This window comes from Pleurodeles waltl, chromosome 10, assembly GCF_031143425.1.
Source record: "Pleurodeles waltl isolate 20211129_DDA chromosome 10, aPleWal1.hap1.20221129, whole genome shotgun sequence".
Classification (NCBI taxonomy): domain Eukaryota; kingdom Metazoa; phylum Chordata; class Amphibia; order Caudata; family Salamandridae; genus Pleurodeles; species Pleurodeles waltl.
In genome coordinates this window covers 333,074,847-333,094,701 of record NC_090449.1, presented here as the reverse complement: position 1 = coordinate 333,094,701, position 19,855 = coordinate 333,074,847, and the positions used below count along the sequence as shown (strand labels likewise).

At 44.3% G+C, this 19,855-nt stretch overlaps 1 protein-coding gene across 3 annotated transcripts in view; it reads left to right on the top strand.

Moving 5' to 3' along the window:
- The window catches only part of LOC138261516 (zinc finger protein 777-like), a 288,066-nt gene that overhangs the window by 125,150 nt on the left and 143,061 nt on the right, over window positions 1-19,855 (top strand). For all 3 annotated transcript variants that reach the window (XM_069210523.1, XM_069210522.1, XM_069210521.1), the window contains 2 exons: window positions 4,705-4,788; window positions 18,777-18,866. In XM_069210523.1, coding sequence (XP_069066624.1) covers window positions 4,705-4,788; window positions 18,777-18,866 — 174 coding nt within the window. The remainder of the gene's footprint in view (window positions 1-4,704; window positions 4,789-18,776; window positions 18,867-19,855) is intronic.

Genomic DNA, 19,855 nt, shown 5'->3' with positions numbered 1-19,855 from the left:
CAGCCCGAACTGCCAGGCCAGGTCCTCCCCGGTCTGAAAAACATGTATCCTGGTATCGGCTTCACAGTAACATCCCTCCTCAGACAAGCTTGAAACTGGTGGCGTAGTGAGCAGGGGGCCCACATTTGGGTATACCCTTCCAACTTAGGGCAAAAATGCAACATAAAAAGGTGATGAACGGAATGCTGAACATTGCCAAACATTCACCCCCAGTGAATTTGAAAATAAATTTTATAGGTGCTGGGCACATGGATATTTCAATAAACCATCCAAGAAAATCTTTTGAAAGTAAGAAAATGTACCCTGTCTCCCTCGTCATCAAAAAGAACACATTACTTATCCAAAGATAAGACTAGAAATATTAAACACTCTCACACCTCCTCATTGGCTATTTGAGAGCACTAACATCATCTCGAAATCTAAGCTCAACTGGTCATCCTTAAGAAAAATCACACACATTGATTTGCTCAACACCACAAGGGTAGACTATCCTTATATTTCATAGAACCCTTACCATCCTCTGAGAAACCTTCTCTTTTGTTAGGCCTTGGCTGAACCTCTAATACTGCCATGTCAAAGGATACGGTTTCGAACTGTCTAAAATAGGTCAATTCTCACTCCTCTTTTTTTTTTTTTTGTACCAGTTCTTTCTTTTATTTACAACAGAACACCATACAAATGAATCAAGTGTCATTTGTGTGATCAGAGCACATATTACAACCAACAGTTGCATGGCTAATAAATTTTAGTGAAACTGACTAAACACTAATAGAATTATAAATTATAGTCTGATGTGTTCTACAAATTCTGGACCTCAAAGATTAGTCGCAGCATACACTTAAACAAACCGAAGTTCTAGTAACTAGTAAAGCCAGTCAGAGATGCAGTAATGTCTAGCTCCATTTTTATCTTGCTCTTTGTTTTTGTAACTAGACCGATGACCAGTGTCGTTGAAAGAGAATCTTGAAATAGCAAAGTTTCAAATGATCCTTCATCAAATCAATGTCGTGATTCTCAAGAAGAGCAACCATTCCTCTTTCAAGCACTGAATTAAAATGTGTTTTTCACGCCAAAACCAGAAAGCACAGGTATTTTGGACAGGGGGTTAGACTGTCTAATACGGTCAGATAGAGACCTGACACGTCTGTATACAGTGGAGGATCTGAGAGAGAAACGAAGTTCAAGAGATGCAATGCCCACCTGTCATTTAGGGCAGTGAGTTAACTGGAAGTACTTCCTGTTTTGGGTTTGAGGAATACTGTACTCTTAAATTGTCAGGTGACGTGATAAGACGCCAAACAGGAGATCAAAGAGGTGCTAAACCAGATGATCTTAATAATTTCCACCCATTCAGTAAACAAACCTTTCCTTTTCTTGTAGAAGTCATAGGAAGCTGGATGCAGGTGTATCGCAAACGTTTTATAGTCCAAAATGACCTACTAGGTGAGCTACAATCTGTATTCATCAGGTTTGAGCATGGAAACCACTCTCCTCAAGATAACTTACCATACAACCTGCTTTCTAGACAAAACCATTCCTGCATCCTTCTCTCACTGGACCTTATATGAGCCTTTGATGTGGTAGACTAGGCTGCTCAACAGGGAATCCTTAAGGACAGAATGTTGTTGAACAGCAAAGCCCCATCTTGCTATCACCATACATTGAAAATAGATGTCAGGAAAATATGATTAGCAATTCTTTATCAGGTCCGTCCATTCTTCACCACGTTGTCCCAAAGGGTCAATTGTCGCTCCCTCTTTTCAGTCTTTATATAGAACCATTAGCCTCCACCCTTACACATTCAGGTATCTCTTATCGCTTCTACATTGACAAATTCAGGTAAGTTCCTCTGCTAATGTCCATTTGCTCGCTGAAATTCAAAACAGGATATTAAGGCTTCATGTCTGCTCAATCCCCCTAAGACTGGTTTCCTTCTGATCTCCCGTCCAAACTGGATTCAACTGTAAAATGTAATCATTGTTTGACGCTCTTAATCATAGGCTCCTCCTTGGATACAAATCTGAACTGACAAAATCTCAACCCATTAACCAAACAGGGTGCAGTATCATCTCAGGTGAATTACATATTATAGAACCTTTTTCCCTGTAGATGATTTCTGATATGCTATATAATCCTAGTATTAACAAGACCTGACTATGGGAAATAACTTTTAGAAATCCTTGAAATACACCTAGCTCCTCTTAAGACATAACTACAGGCAGCGGGCAGACACACCCTAGACCCTGGGCCATTGGATCATATAGCCCCTATCCTGATGACTTTGAAATTGCTTTCCATTAGGCTTGAAGTGTTTATAAATAAGCTTGCATTTCAAAGCACTTCAGTGACCATCCTATTCGACCAAGAAACTGGCTATTACACAAGGCCAACATCAACTCTGGAGCACATACATCCTGCTTATCAAAAGCCAATCATTCAAGAAGGCGGAGACACTAAATTCTTTTTGGGGAATGCTCTCATGGTTTGGAACACCATCCCTCCTGAACACGAGGAGAAACACATTTTATGTGTTCTTCAAAAAAGAATAGAAAAATCTATTGTACCCACTTCTCCTTCCTTTTTAAAGGATACTTACACGAAGCAAATGTTTTCTAATTGCTGAATTTCTCTTTAATTAGCACAAACATTTCCTACAATATGAGTTTTCTTATTGGCCTTGTTGCTATTTTTTTAATTTCAAGTGCATTTTCCGGTATAACACTAACTTCAATGTGGAATATTTGATGTCAATCAATTTACATTTTCACTGTCATACTTTTTCTTATAATGATCACTGATGTATTTTTGTGCCAGAGTACTCTACTCCGCTTTTTGTATATTATATGCAGTGCTCATCCTTGGAACTGTAACTTAGAAACAATTTAGAAACTGATCGAATATGAAGAGCTGCCATACATTGTGTCTGTTCTCATTACATTAAACTGCTAATAAATAATGAATATAATAAATACATGAGATTAAATAGGTGATGAACAGTTTGGCTAGATGAGTGGGTGACTACATTTGTGACTGAGTACATGGATGGATGCTAAGTCCAGGGTTGAAAGGATGAGTGAGTGTATAATTTTGTCCTAAATTGTTAGAGTTTGACAGAGCTTGTGATCATTATGCTTCCATTATATAAGCCTTGGCAGAATTGGAGGTTGGCAAATTTGTCCTACTTCAGTCACTTTATCCCTTCTCACCAATGTGACATCCAAAACATTCTTGAACTGCTCATTTCTGTGGCTGTCACAAGTGGGATTTTGTCCAGATGGTCAGCATCCAAAGGACCTGTGGCTTCTATGCTCTGCAGACCATTTCTTAAATTTTTATCTCAGCTGAGATCAGATGGCTCAACAGGTGGAGATCACTGTCAGTGGAAAGTGCCAAGGGGACATTGCCAAAAATAAAGGGGATTACTGTTTGAATCACCGTGTATGAGTTTGGTATGTTAATGAGAGTATGACTAGCAAAGGCAAAAGCTTTGTAAAGTACAGTTATCCACTTAGCCTGACTGGAGGAGCTATCTTCCCCACATTGTACTGAGGTACATCACTTGCACCTGCAATGTCTGCCAAAACTGACTAGCTTTATCTCGTTTATCTCCTCTCCCCGCTCTTTGCTCTCCTCACCTCGTCATCTTCCTCATGAGAATCCTCCTGAACATCAGTGGCAGGTCATGCTGAAATGACCGAGTGATTCCATTCAGTGTGTGGGAGGCCTAGAACATTAGGCTGCCTCAAGTCTGTCCCTTTGTGGCCCCTCTCATCACTGTGTTTGGAGCGAACAGTCTTTCTTGATGTTGGGCCCTGGGAGCCCTGCAGCCTGGGGTACTGCTGGATTCCGATAGTCCATGCAGCGAAGCTTGTGGCGCTTGGGCCAGGTGAGATGGACACCGGGATTCCACATCAAACCGACACAACAATTTGCACCCATTTTGTGCCCACTTACTGGTTCAGGAACATGCACACCAACACCTTCAACTAAGATGCACTAACTAACCGACAACAAATGACCTGAGATAGCCCCTACAATGCAGATTTTATCTGAAATTAGCATTTGCCAATGCACTCACAAAACCTGATATGCCATGAAAGACAAGTAATCAACGGCGATGAATGTTGGGTGATCAATATGTGAATGACATGACAACATCCAGTGACTGCAAGGAATCTGATATTTTGCCCATTTGTCTGTACAGATTGTTAAATCTTTGCGAGAAAACTACATCTGTCAATAGCTAAACGTAAAAATAGCCACACAGCATGTTTGAAAGCAAGGTCTTTAGCTAGAGCTGCCCTTGCGGAAATCAGATTGAGGATCACTGACTCTGTACATTTGAAGAAGAGAAACAGGACATGGTAAATATTTATTATAGTATAGAGATCTTAGGTTGGCTTTCTGCAATCCAGTGTCTGAAATGAAAACAGCTCTAGCTAATGTAGGGCAGAAAAGCTATGGGCTTTATAGTGAAGGGGACTTAAACCAAACCTCCAAACATTCAACCCACCATCTATTGTGAAAACAGATGACACAGGTGAAAAGCAGAGAAGAGGTCCTGGGGCACAACTCACACTTTCACGATGTACTCATGTTTTGCTATGTTGTATTTAAACAAATACTGAACAGTCTTTTTAAAATAGGCAGTACACAAGATATTTACTGAGAATAACATGCTCACTCTTGGATTTCATTTTACAGGAAGTGCTGTCATACCACCAGAGGGTGCATTTATCACCGCTCCGCCAAACTTGGAGAAAAGAGAGCAGATGAATGGCCCTTCAGGTGAGTCAGTGGTAAACCTTGCTTGTATGGTTAGAAGCATAAGTTGGGGATCGACTTGTCACAAATAACCATCGTTTTTTTAATAGATTGACCTGCCATCTAGCACCGGCTTTGAGAGTGTGTTTTCCTTTATCATCATGTGATGGATTCCGAATCTGTTCGCTCATTGAATTGTTTAAAAGCTTCAAGCTTTGTCCATTGTTGCCTGCTCTAATAATGTTTGTAACGTATCTGCCAATTTGATTCTGAATTCTTTAACTGTAGCCTGCAATTCCTGCAACTGTTTCTCTGCCTAAATGAGAAGAGAGTGCTATTGTTCCTCAATTCCTGAGATGAATTAGAAAAATCTACAATATGTAGAGAAATGTAAAATAATGCTTAACCCCTTACTTGCCAGGCCTTTTCCACTCAGGTGCAAGGCATTTTTTTATTATTTGAGGCAGTTCGGGCTTAGGCCATCATAACTTTTTATCCACATAAGCTACCCACGCCAAATTTGCGTCCTTTTTTCCCCAACATATTAGGGATTCTAGAGGTACCCAGGCTTTGTGGGTTCCCCTGAAGAAGACCAAGAAATTAGCCAAAATAGAGTGAAAATTTCGTTTTTTTTACACAAAATGGGAGAAAAGGGCTGCAGCAGAAGGATTGTAGTTTTTTCCCTGAAAATTGCATCAACATAGGGTTTGTGGTGCTAAAATCACTAGCTTCTCAGCTTTCAGGAACAGGCAGACCTGAATCAGAAAACCCCCTATTTCAACACAATTTTGGCATTTTACTGGGACATATCCCATTTTTAGTATTTTGTGTGTGCTTTCAGCCTCCTCCCAGTTAGTGACAGAAATGGGTGTGAAACCAATGCTGGATCCTAGAAAGCTTAATAGTTCTCAAAAGTAGACAGAATTCTGAATTCTGCAAGGGGTAATTTGTGTAGATCCTACAAGGTTTTCCTACAGAAAATAACAGCTGAAATAAAACAATATTGAAATTGATGTGAAAAAACAACCATTTTTCTCAGCGTTTTACTCTGTAACTTTTTCCTGCTATGTCAGATTTTTGAAAGAAATATACCATTATATCTGCTGGACTCCTGTGGTTGCGGGGATATATAGGGCTTGTAGGTTCATCAAGAACCCTAAGTACCCAGAGCCAATAAATGCACTGCACCTTGCAATGGGTTTTCATTCTATACCGAGTATACATCAATTCATTTACTGAAATATAAAGAGTTAAAAATAGGTATCAAGAAAACCTTTGTATGTCCAAAATAGGCACAAGATAAGGTGTTGAGAAGCAGTGGTTATTTGCACATTTCTGAATTCCGGGGTGCCCATACTAGCATGTGAATTACAGGGCATTTTTCAAATAGACGTCTTTTTTACACACTGTCTTAAATTTGGAAGGAAAAAATGTAGAGGAAGGCAAGGGGCAATAACACTTGTTCTGGTATTCTGTGTTCCCCCCTAGTCTCCTGATAAAAATGGTACCTCACTTGCGTGGGTAGGCGTAATGCTCGCGACAGGAAACGCAACATAGACACATCACATTTTTACATTGAAATCTGACGTGTTCTTTGCAAAGTGCCTAGCTGTAGATTTTGGCCTCTAGCTCAGTCAGCACCTAAGGAAACCTACCAAACTTGTGCATTTTTGAAAACCAGACACCTAGGGGAATCCAAGATGTGGTGACTTCTGGGGCTCTCACCAGGTTCTGTTACCCAGAATCCTTTGCAAACCTCAACATTTGGCAAAAAAAAATACATTTTCCTCATATTTCAGTGACACAAAGTAGTGGAATCTGAGAGGAGCCACAAATTTCCTTCCACCCAGCGTTCCCCCAAGTCTCCCAATAAAAATGGTACCTCACTTGTGTGGGTAGGCCTAGCGCCCGCGACAGGAAATGCCCCAAAACACAACGCGGACCCATCAGAATCTCCCAAAGAAAACAGACCTGCTTTTTGCAAAGTGCCTAGCTGTGGATTTTGGCCTCTAGCTCAGCCGGCACCGAGGGAAACATACCAAACCTGCCCTTTTTTAAAACTAGACACTTATGGGAATCAAAGATTAGGTGACTTGTGGGGCTCTGACTAGGTTCTGTTACCCAGAATCCTTTGCAAACCTCAAAATTTGGCTAAAATAACACTTTTTCCTCACATTTCGGTGACGCACAGTTCGGAAATCTGAGAGTTGCCACAAATGTCCTTCCACCCAGCGTTCCCCCAAGTCTCCCTATAAAGATGGTACCTCACTTGTGTGGGTAGGCCTAGATATATATAATATATATCCCTGGTGGCTAGGGGTTTCTGCCCCCTCGGGGGCAGATCACGCTAATTATAATAGGCCGATCTGCCCCCATGGGGGGCAGAAAAGGCCCAAAAATATTTTGCCTCCCTGAGGAGCGGCCCATGCCCAAGGGGGACGCTCCCCTTATGTATAAACATAAATAAAAAAACAAAACTCCCTGTTGTCTAGTGGTTTCTGCCCCCCTTGGGGGCAGATTGTCCTAATATATATAGGCCGATCTACCCCCATGGGGGGCAGAAATGGTCTAAAAGTAAATTTGCCCCCAACGGAGTGACTCTTGCCTAAGCGGTCGCTCCCTGCATACATAAAACAAAAATAAAAATGATCCCTGGTGTCTAGCGGCTTCTACCCCCGCTGGGGGCAGATTGGCCTAATTATAATAGGTCTATCTGCCTAAATATAATAGCCTATCTGCCCCGGGGGGGCAGAAATGGCCTAAAAATAAATTGCCCCCCTGGGGAGCAGCCCTTGCCCAAGGGGCCGATCACCTTATGGCAAGTATTTAAAAAAAAAACAAAACCCTGGTGTCTATCGGTTTCTGCCCCCAGGCAAGGGCCACTCCCCGGGGGGGCAGAAATGTCCTAAAAGTAAATTTGCCCCCTAGGGAGCGAAACTTGCCTAAGGGGTCGCTCCCCACATACATAAAACAAAATAAAAAATAAAATGATCCCTGGTGTCTAGCGGTTTGTGTCCCTCTCCCCCCCCCTCCCCCCCAAGGGGGGGGAATTTATTTTTAGGCTATTTCTGCCCCCCCCGGGGAGTGGCCCTTGCCTAAGGGGCTGTAGGAAAGTACCACCTTGCCTGGCATGTTACCCCCATTTTCACTGTATGTATGTTTTAGCCCCTGTGTCTCTGGGATCCTGCTAGGCAGGACCCCAGTGCTCATAGTATGTGCCCTGTATGTGTTCCCTGTGTAGTGCCTAACTGTATCCTTGAGGCTCTGCTTACCAGAACCTCAGTGTTTATGCTCTCTCTGCTTTCTAAATTTGTTACTGCAGGCTAGTGACTAAATTTACCAATTCTCATTGGCACACTGGTACACCCATATAATTCCCTTGTATATGGTACTTAGGTACCCAGGGTATTGGGGTTCCAGGAGATCCCTATGGGCTGCAGCATTTCTTTTGCTACCCATAGGGAGCTCAGTCAATTCTTACACAGGCCTGTCACTGCAGCCTGAGTGAAATAACGTCCACGTTATTTCACAGTCATTTTTCACTGCACATAAGTAACTTATAAGGCACCTATATGTCTAACCTTCACCTGGTCAGGGTTGGGTGCCAAGTTACTTAGTGTGTGGGCACCCTGGCACTAGCCAAGGTACCCCCAAATCGTTCAGGGCAAATTCCCCGGACTTTGTGAGTGCGGGGACACCATTACACGCGCGCACTAGACATAGGTCACTCCCTATGTATAGCGTCACAATGGTAACTCCGAACATGGCCATGTAACATGTCTAAGAACATGGAATTGTAACCCCTAATACCATTCTGGTATTGGGGGGACAATTCCATAATCCCCCGGGTCTCTAGCACAGAACCCGGGTGCTGCCAAACTGCCTTTCCAGGGTTTCCAGTGCAGCTGCTGCTGCTGCCAACCCCTCAGACAGGATTCTGCCCTCCTGGGGTCCAGGCAGCCCTGGCCCAGGAAGGCAGAACAAAGGATTTCCTCTGAGAGAGGGTGTTACACCCTCTCCCTTTGGAAATAGGTGTGAAGGGCTGGGGAGGAGTAGCCTCCCCCAGCCTCTGGAAATGCTTTGATGGGAACATATGGTGCCCATCTCTGCATAAGCCAGTCTACACCGGTTCAGGGATCCCCCAGCCCTGCTCTGGCACGAAACTGGACAAAAGAAAGGGGAGTGACCACTCCCATGACCAATACATCCCAGGGGAGGTGCCCACAGCTCCTCCAGTGTGTCCCAGACCTCTGCCATTTTGGAAACGGAGGTTTTGGGGGCACACTGGACTTCTCTGAGTGTCCAGTGCCAGTAGGTGACGTCAGATAACCCCCTCTGATAGGCTCTTACCTTTCTTGGTAGCCAATCCTCCTTTCTTGGTAGCCAAACCTCCTTTTCTGGCTATTTAGGGTCTCTCCTCTTGGGAATTCTTCAGGTAACGAATGCAAGAGCTCACCAGAGTTCCTCTGCATCTCCCTCTTCGACTTCTACCAAGGATCGACCCCTGACTGCTCCAGGACGCCTAAACCGCAACAAAGTAGCAAGACGACTACCAGCAACATTGTAGCACCTCATCCTGTCGACTTTCTCGACTGTTTCCTGGTGGTGCATGCTCTGGGGGTCATCTGCCTTCACCCTGCACTGGAAGCCAAGAAGAAATCTCCTGTGGGTCGACGGAATCTTCCCCCTGCTAACGCAGGCACCAAAGACTGTATCACCGGGCCTCTGGGTCCCCTCTCATCCTGACGAGCGTGGTCCCTGGAATATAGGAACTCTATCCAAGTGACTCCCACAGTCCAGTGATCCTTCAGTCCAAGTTTGGTGGAGATAAGTCCTTGCCTCCCCACGCTAGACTGCAAACCTGTGTACTGCGTGATTTGCAGCTGCTCCGGCTCCTGTGCACTCTTCCAGGATTTCCTTCGTGCACAGCCTAGCCTGGGTCCCCTGCACTCCGTCCTGCAGTGCTCAACTCTCTGAGTTGGCCTCCGGCGTCGTGGGACCCTCCTTTGTGACTCTGAGCCAGCTCTGGTCACAAATCTTCTAAGTGCCTGTTCGGGTACCTCTGCAGGTGCTGCCTGTTTCTGTGGGGGCTCTCTGAGTTGCTGAGTGTCCCCTCTGTATCCTCCTCCAAGGGGCGACATCCTGGTCCTTCCTGGTCCCCAGCAGTACCCAAAAACCTCTACTGCGACCCTTGCAGCTAGCAAGGCTTGTTTGCGGTATTTCTGCTATTCTTACTTCTAAAACCTTCATCGCGACGAGGGACATCTTCCGTCCAAAGGAGAAGTTCCTAGTCCTCTTTGTTGTTGCAGAACTCCAAGCTTCTTCCACCCGGAGGCAGCTTCCTTTCACCTTCATCCGGGGTTTTCTGGGCTCCTGCCCCCCCTGGACACTATTGAGACTCTTGGACTTGGTCCCCTTGCCTTGCAGGTCCTCAGGTCCAGGAATCCACCTTCAGTGCCTTGCTGGTATTCGTTGTTCTTGCAGAATCCCCTTATCACAACTATTGTGCTCTTTTGGGGAAGTAGGTGTACTTTACTCCTACTTTTCAGGGTCTTGGGGTGGGGTATCTTGGACACCCAGACTGTTTTCTTACAGTCCCAGCGACCCTCTACAAGCTCCCATAAGTCTGGGGTCCATTTGTGATTTGCATTCCACTTTTGGAATATATGGTTTGTGTTGCACCTAGACCTATGTTCACCTATTGCAGCCTAATGTAATTCTACACTGTTTGCATTACTTTTCTTACTCTTACTTACCTGTTTTGGGTTTGTGTACATATAACTTGTGTATATTACTTACCTTCTTACTGAGGGTACTCACTGAGATACTTTGGCATAGTATCATAAAAATAAAGTACCTTTATTTTTAGTAACTCTGAGTATTGTGTTTTCTTATGGTATTGTGCATATGATATAAGTGGTATAGTACGAGCTTTGCATGTCTCCCAGTTCAGCCTATGCTGCTTTGCCATAGTTACCTTCTATCAGCCTAAGCTGCTAGAAACACCTCTATTCTACTAATAAGGGATAACTGGACCTGGCACAGGGTGTAAGTACCACAGGGTTTCCACTATATGCCAGGCCAGCCTCCTACAGGGGCCGCTCCCCTTATGCCATAAACAAAAAAACATTCCCTGGTGTCTAGTGGCATTTCTGCTCCCGATCGCGCTCGGACAGAAGAAATGCTGAGTAAGACATGAAAGGAGAGGAACGGCCTTTCCTCTCTTTTCATGCCTCTCTCGCCCACTCCACGTGATCGGAGGAGAAATGCTTTTGCATTTCTCCTCTGATCGCGGTGGTGGCAGTCTCTGATGAGGTCAGAGTGTGATCGCGCGCTGACGTCATCAGACGCCACAGGGAATCATGGGTGGCGGGGTGGAAGGGAAAGAGATTCCCTTTCCACCCTGTCCAGGGGAGGGGGGTGCCAGTCCCCCGTGGGGAGTGGTAGCACTTCCCCTATGGGCACCTGTCTGGACGTAACGGTTACGTCCTGGGCACCCGAGTGGTGCAGCCCAGGACGTAACTGTTACATCCACTGCACCCGAGGGGTTAAGGAGATTGTGAAAAACAAGCATAACCTTATGTTCGATGGCATCTGTCGCTGTAGATACACATGGTATGCATGAGCTCGCCATCTGGTGTTGGGTCGGAGTGTTACAAGTTGTTTTTCTTCGAAGAAGTGTTTTCGAGTCACGGGACCGAGTGACTCCTCCTTCTGTGCTCATTGCGCATGGGCGTCGACTCCATCTTCGATTGTTTTCTTTCCGCCATCGGGTTCGGACGTGTTCCTGTCGCTCCGAGTTTCGGAACGGAAAGATAGCTGAAAACGGAAGATTTTCGACGGTATCGTTGCGATCCGGTTCGAGATAGACACATACGACGACGCGTTGAACATCGAAGCGCTTCGGTGCCCTTCGGGGTAGATTTCGGCACCCCGTCGGGGCCTAGTCGGGCCGACCGCGTGGAGAACAACGCCGATGGAACGGACCCCGTTTCGATTCTGCCCCGAATGCCACAACAAATATCCTTATACGGACCTACACTCGGTCTGTAACCTGTGCCTGTCACCCGAGCACAGCGAAGAATCCTGTGAGGCCTGTCGGGCGTTCCGGTCCCGAAAAACTCTGCGCGACCGTCGAGCGAGAAGACTGCAGATGGCGTCCACGCCAAAGGAGCGTCGACAGTTCGAGACAGAAGAGGAACAGGAGGAATCCTTTTCCATCCAGGATTCAGACTCCGACGAGCTAGGCTCTACAAAAACTGTGAGTAAGACGTCGAGATCAGAACTTAAGAAAGGAAAGAAGGCCCAGGGGACGCCACTGCCAACCGGCCATGGCTCCACCCAAATTCTCGGTGACCAACAATCGGCACCGAAAAAGGCCCATTCAGTGTCGAGATCGTCCGACTTCGGTCGAGACACCGGCACGCAGCCTCCTCGGGACCGAGAGAGTGCTAAACAGAAGCATCGACACCGAGAGTTCGGTGTCGACACGGATCGACGCCGAGACAGTGGCGCCGAAGACCATAGAGGCCAAGAATTTTCGGCACAGAAAAAGAGGAAGGTTACCTCGGAGCCGAAAAAACAAACAACAGGGTTTTCGGAGCCGAAAAAAGCGACATCAGACTCTGTTTCTGGCTCCTATACTGAAGAGCATTCTATGTCTTCTCAAATGAAGAAACATAGATTTGAACAAGAACTGCAATCCACTGACGTGGATCATACGCAAAAGCGTATCTTTATTCAGCAGGGGACTGGGAAGATCAGTACCCTTCCACCTGTCAAACGAAAGAGAACGCTTCAGTTTACTTCTCAGCAACAAACAGCACAAAAGGTAACACCTCCTCCCTCACCTCCACCTGTAACTCCGGCTTCGCCAACTTACACCCCGTCACATTCGCCAGCTCACACCGCCATGAGCCACGATGACCAAGATCAGGATGCGTGGGACTTGTACGACGCACCAGTGTCTGATAACAGCCCAGACACATACCCAACTAGGCCATCACCACCGGAAGACAGCACAGCCTACTCACAAGTGGTGGCTAGAGCAGCACTATTCCATAATGTGGAACTCCACTCGGAACAAGTAGAGGATGATTTTTTATTTAACACCCTCTCTTCAACCCACAGCTCCTACCAAAGCCTGCCGATGCTCCCAGGCATGCTACGCCATGCAAAGGACATTTTCAAGGAGCCAGTTAAAAGTAGGGCAGTGACGCCTAGGGTGGACAAAAAGTATAAGGCGCCTCCTACGGACCCTGTATTCATCACCTCTCAGCTGCCACCAGATTCTGTGGTGGTAGGGGCTGCCAGAAAACGGGCAAATTCACACACTTCTGGGGATGCACCTCCCCCAGATAAAGAAAGCAGGAAGTTCGATGCAGCCGGGAAGAGGGTTGCTGTCCAAGCAGCAAACCAGTGGCGCATCGCAAATTCACAAGCGCTGCTAGCGCGATACGACAGAGCCCACTGGGATGAGATGCAGCATCTCATTGAACATCTCCCAAAAGATCTGCAAAAAAGAGCAAAACAGGTTGTTGAGGAGGGTCAAAACATTTCCAACAATCAAATACGCTCCTCCATGGATGCAGCAGACACAGCCGCAAGGACCATTAATACGTCGGTTACCATCCGTAGGCACGCATGGCTCAGAACGTCTGGATTCAAGCCAGAAATTCAGCAGGCAGTGCTTAACATGCCAGTCAACGAAAAACTTCTGTTCGGTCCGGAGGTCGACACAGCCATAGAAAAGCTCAAGAAGGACACTGACACTGCCAAGGCCATGGGCGCACTCTACTCCCCGCAGAGCAGAGGATCTTATAACACCTTCCGCAAAACACCTTTTAGAGGAGGGTTTCGGGGTCAGGCCACACAAGCTAGCACCTCACAGTCCGCACCGCCCACCTACCAGGGACAGTACAGGGGAGGTTTTCGGGGCCAGTATAGAGGGGGTAATTCCCTAGGAATAGAGGAAGATTTCAAAGCCCCAAAACCACTACCAACAAGCAGTGACTCACACGTCACTCACCCCTCCCACACAACACCAGTGGGGGGGAGGATACGTCAATATTACGAAGCATGGGACAAAATAACTACAGACACATGGGTCCTAGCAATTATCCAACATGGTTATTGCATAGAATTCCTGCAATTCCCCCCAGACATACCACCAAAATCACAAAATTTATCAAAATACCATTCACAGCTTCTAGAGATAGAAGTTCAAGCACTACTGCAAAAAAATGCAATAGAATTAGTACCAAGCACACAAATAAACACAGGAGTTTATTCACTGTACTTCTTGATACCAAAAAAGGACGAAACACTGAGACCAATTCTAGACCTCAGAGTAGTAAACACATTCATCAAATCAGACCACTTTCACATGGTCACACTACAAGAAGTGTTACCATTGCTCAAAAAACACAACTACATGACAACCCTAGACCTCAAGGACGCATATTTCCATATACCAATACACCAATCACACAGGAAATATCTAAGGTTTGTATTCAAAGGAATACATTACCAATTCAAAGTATTGCCTTTTGGTTTAACAACCGCTCCAAGAGTATTCACAAAATGCCTAGCAGTAGTCGCTGCACACATCAGAAGGCAGCAAATACATGTGTTCCCGTATCTAGACGACTGGCTAATCAAAACCAGTTCGCTCACACAATGCTCAAACCACACAAATCAAGTCATACAAACCCTCTACAAACTAGGGTTCACCGTCAACTTTGCAAAATCAAACATTCTGCCAAGCAAAGTACAGCAATATCTAGGAGCCATAATAGACACGACAAAAGGAGTAGCAACGCCAACCCCACAAAGGATCCACAATTTCAACAGAGTCATTCAACACATGTCTCCAAACCAAACAATACAAGCAAGAACAATACTACAGCTCCTAGGCATGATGTCCTCATGCATAGCCATTGTCCCAAACGCAAGACTGCACATGAGGCCCTTACAACAGTGCCTAGCCTCACAGTGGTCTCAAGCACAGGATCACCTTCTAGATCTGGTGTTGCTAGACCGCCAAACTTACCTCTCGCTTCTATGGTGGAACAGTATAAATTTAAACATAGGGCGGCCTTTCCAAGACCCAGTGCCACAGTACGTAATAACAACAGATGCTTCCATGACAGGGTGGGGAGCACATCTCAATCAACACAACATAAGAGGACAATGGAACATACATCAAACAAAACTGCATATAAATCATCTAGAATTATTAGCAGTTTTTCAAGCACTAAAAGCTTTCCAACCAATCATAACCCACAAATACATCCTTGTCAAAACAGACAACATGACAACGATGTATTATCTAAACAAACAAGGAGGAACACATTCAACGCAGTTAAGCTTGTTAGCTCAGAAAATATGGAAGTGGGCAATCCACCATCAAATTGGTCTAATAGCACAGTTTATTCCGGGGATCCAGAATCAGCTGGCAGACAATCTCTCTCGAGATCACCAGCAAGTCCACGAATGGGAAATCCACCCACAGATTCTGAACACCTACTTCACACTCTGGAGAACACCACAAATAGACTTATTTGCAACAAAAGAGAACGCAAAATGCCAAAACTTCGCGTCCAGATACCCACACAAGCAATCCCAAGGCAATGCCCTATGGATGAACTGGTCAGGAATATTTGCTTACGCTTTTCCTCCTCTCCCTCTCCTTCCTTACCTAGTAAACAAATTGAGTCAAAACAAACTCAAACTCATTTTAATAGCACCAACGTGGGCAAGACAACCCTGGTACACAACACTGCTAGATCTGTCTGTAGTACCACACATCAAACTGCCCAACAAACCAGATCTGTTAACGCAACACAACCAACAGATCAGACACCCGGACCCAGCATCGCTGAATCTAGCAATCTGGCTCCTGAAATCCTAGAATTCGGACACTTACAACTTAGCCAAGAGTGTATGGAAGTCATAAAGCAGGCCAGAAGGCCATCCACTAGACACTGCTACGCAAGTAAGTGGAAAAGATTTGTTTGGTACTGCCATCATAATCAGATACAACCACTAGATGCAACTCCAAAACATATAGTAAATTACTTGCTCCATTTACAAAAAGCAAAGCTAGCCTTCTCTTCTATTAAAATACACCTTGCAGCAATATCTGCATACCTGCAGACTACCTATTCAACTTCCTTGTATAGGATACCAGTCATCAAAGCATTCATAGAAGGTCTTAAAAGAATTATACCACCAAGAACACCACCTGTTCCTTCATGGAACCTAAACGTGGTTCTAACAAGACTCATGGGCCCACCTTTCGAACCCATGCACTCTTGCGGAATACAATTCCTAACCTGGAAAGTTGCCTTTCTCATCGCCATTACATCTCTAAGAAGAGTAAGTGAAATTCAAGCGTTCACAACACAAGAGCCTTTTATACAAATACATAAAAATAAGGTCGTCCTACGACCTAATCCAAAATTTTTACCAAAAGTTATTTCACCATTCCATCTAAATCAAACGGTAGAACTACCAGTTTTTTTCCCACAGCCAGATTCTGTGGCTGAAAGAGCACTACATACATTAGATGTCAAAAGAGCATTAATGTACTACATTGACAGAACAAAGAACATCAGAAAAACTAAACAGCTATTTATTGCATTCCAAAAACCTCATGCAGGTAACCCAATATCAAAACAAGGTATAGCCAGATGGATAGTTAAATGCATCCAAATCTGCTACCTTAAAGCAAAAAGACAACTGCCCATTACTCCCAGGGCACATTCAACAAGGAAAAAAGGTGCTTCAATGGCCTTTTTAGGAAACATCCCAATGCAGGAAATATGTAAGGCAGCCACTTGGTCTACGCCTCACACATTCACCAAACACTACTGTATAGATGTGCTATCCGCACAACAAGCTACAGTAGGTCAAGCTGTATTAAGAACTCTATTTCAGACAACTTCTACTCCTACAGGCTAAACCACCGCTTATGGGGAACTAACTGCTTACTAGTCTATGCATACCATGTGTATCTACAGCGACAGATGCCATCGAACTGAAAATGTCACTTACCCAGTGTACATCTGTTCGTGGCATCAGTCGCTGAGATTCACATGGACCCACCCACCTCCCCGGAAGCCTGTAGCAGTTCAGAAGTTACCTTCAATTTTGTACATTTGTATATATATTACTTAATCCTTTAATAGGTACATACTTACATTTTTCATTGCGCGGGCACTATTACTATAGTACAACTCCTACCTCACCCTCTGCGGGGAAAACAATCGAAGATGGAGTCGACGCCCATGCGCAATGAGCACAGAAGGAGGAGTCACTCGGTCCCGTGACTCGAAAACACTTCTTCGAAGAAAAACAACTTGTAACACTCCGACCCAACACCAGATGGCGAGCTCATGCATACCATGTGAATCTCAGCGACTGATGCCACGAACAGATGTACACTGGGTAAGTGACATTTTCATTTCACATCGTTCAGTATAGGGTATATCTCCATTTCTCTGCTACTTCGATACAACAGTGCTCTACTCTACATTTCTATTGGCTGTGATCCACAGCTGTAGCTTTATGTTAACCATTTTGTCCTGTTAGGAAGCAGGAGGTGTGGATATGTGTGGCATCTCCGTCTACAGGGCTAAGATGCAGTTGCGTCAATGAAGGCAACACACAAAGAGGTGGGAAAGCAGAGAACGGTTCCTGTTGCTGCAGAGTGAAGTGGGATAGTGGGTGTGATCTGTAAGCATGGTAGGTGTGTTTGTGACATTGTTTCCACAAGGTTAGTTTAACTTCAGACAGCACGCAAGACGACTCCTAGTGCTGTGAAGCTTTTCTATGTGACCACAGAGGCAGAGATACCTGCTAATGTGGTACTGCCTGAAGTTGTTTAACCATGTTTGAAAATCTTGAGTGTGGGAGTCTTTGAATTTATATCTCAAACTATGATAATATAAGCTTTGTCAGCGTATGATGGCACTACAAAACAAGTAAGTATCCATATATGGGAAAATGTTTCTTTGTCCCATTATCTAGGAAATGGGGGTCCATTGTCAGGCCCTCCACCAAAATTATGTATCCTTTTTTATGCACCTGTTCTACATAAGGAGCCTCCGCCCAAACTTTGAGAGAAAATATTTTACTTTATTTATTTTTATTAGTTCCGACCAAAGTATTTTGGTATGGCCAAGGGGGAAACAACATATAAATGAAAATGAGACTAAATAATGGACAATACAAGTGTTAAAATGACAATTAAAATCTATAAAGTGTAAACATACACATCCCAGTGGGAGTTAAAGATGTTATCATTGGATTACCCAGAAAAATCCTTTCTGCAGAGCGGATGAGGAGAGGTATCATGCAAGTTCCTGCAGACCTAGCTTTGTTACCTATTACTTATAAATACTAGCTTGGCATGATGGACAGAAACTAGTGAGTTTCAGAACTGAGCTGAGGATTCCTTAAAATAGATTGTAGGGAAGTATGTCCCACAAGACTAAGGAATCACTGTTTAACGAGTCAGCCTTTTTAGGTCGAGCGCGCAAGTGCTTTGACCTGTTGTAAGTACTGTGGGCTTTTAACCAAGGCCACTGCACGCTCATCACACGTCTTTCGTGGGCTTGCATTTAAAAAATCCTTTGTTATCATTGGTAAATGCTTTGTTTGCCCCTCCTTGGGGAGGTTTTGTTACCGCCTTGTTTTCTTTGCAATATTTCCCGGCTGAATGTCAATCACATTCTGTGTGGCTCTTTTATGTGGTAATCCTCTGCCTGTTGTGGCTAATAATTTTCATATTTCATGACTTTTTCCATCAGCTTCCATTATCTCCCATTGAAAGTGTGTATTGGGTAGAGTGTGTATTTGAGTTTACTTGAGAGAAGTATATTGTGTTCATATTAGTAAAATACAAGTCTGATACTGATCCGGAGGAATAAGTTGGCCTGCTGGGGGTGCAAATGGGACTTAAAAGAAGCACCTTACACCATTTTGTATGTTCTTACCTTTAACTCCAGGAGCCTGTCCATTCCTCAAAACTGAGCCAGCTGCGAGTTTTATGGAACGTCAGTGTGCTAATGGACAAGATAACACAAGCCTTACTTTGGGTGAGTTACATATACTTCCCTCTTATTACAGTAGTTTAATGAGGCAGTTAAAGCAGTGGTTCCCAACCTGTGGTCCGGGGACCCCTGGGGGTCCGCGAAGCCTTCTCAGGGGGTCCGCGACTGCTCAGAAAATTAAATAATATTAACAGATTAGGTCCGCAGCTTTCAGTAATGGCTTAGAGGGGGTCCCTGGATTCAAATAATGAGTCAGTGGGGGTCCCCGGTTCCAATAATGATAAAGTGGGGGTCCACAGACATCAAAAGGTTGGGAACCACTGAGTTAAAGCATTCTTCTAAACTAAGGGTAATTCTACTCATGTGTTAGTTTAATATGCTGAAGCTACATATCGAATGACCCATCATAGTAACTAAACAAAGAGGTTCTTAAATACTGTGACAACCACAAATGCACAGGTTTTAATTGGCACTCCTCCAGACTTCTCATATTTTTAAAAGGCGTTTCAATAACACCTTATATAATTTAACATCATGTGCTTGACTTATTTTTAAGCTTTTTTAATTGTATTGTTCAATGCATTGCAGGATTTAATACATCCCTTCATCAGGGAAACAGTTAAAAAAATGTCTTTTTGCTGCAAATTGATATGCAACATATGAGTCAATTGTTCAGTAGGCTTTACAAAAATTATAATATGGATATAATATGTTGAGTAGAGGAACGTAAAATAACTTAAAAGCAGGTACAGATCAACAATAAAATCAAAGGAATTCCAGGTTATTAAAAGATATAATATGCAGATAGTAGTATATACAGTCCCGCACATAGTCAAGTTACATATAATTTTCCTACAAATGTCCATTGCAGAGTGTTACATTTGAAAATTTGTAGCCCTTTTTGATATGTGATGTTTGGTGTTTTAGTGTTCTGGAGTGCTATGTGGGCATGTAAAATCAGCTTCTGCTATTATTTCATGAACAGATTGTGACTTGGGTCCATATGTACGAGAGGAATTTGCATTTCTTAAGGG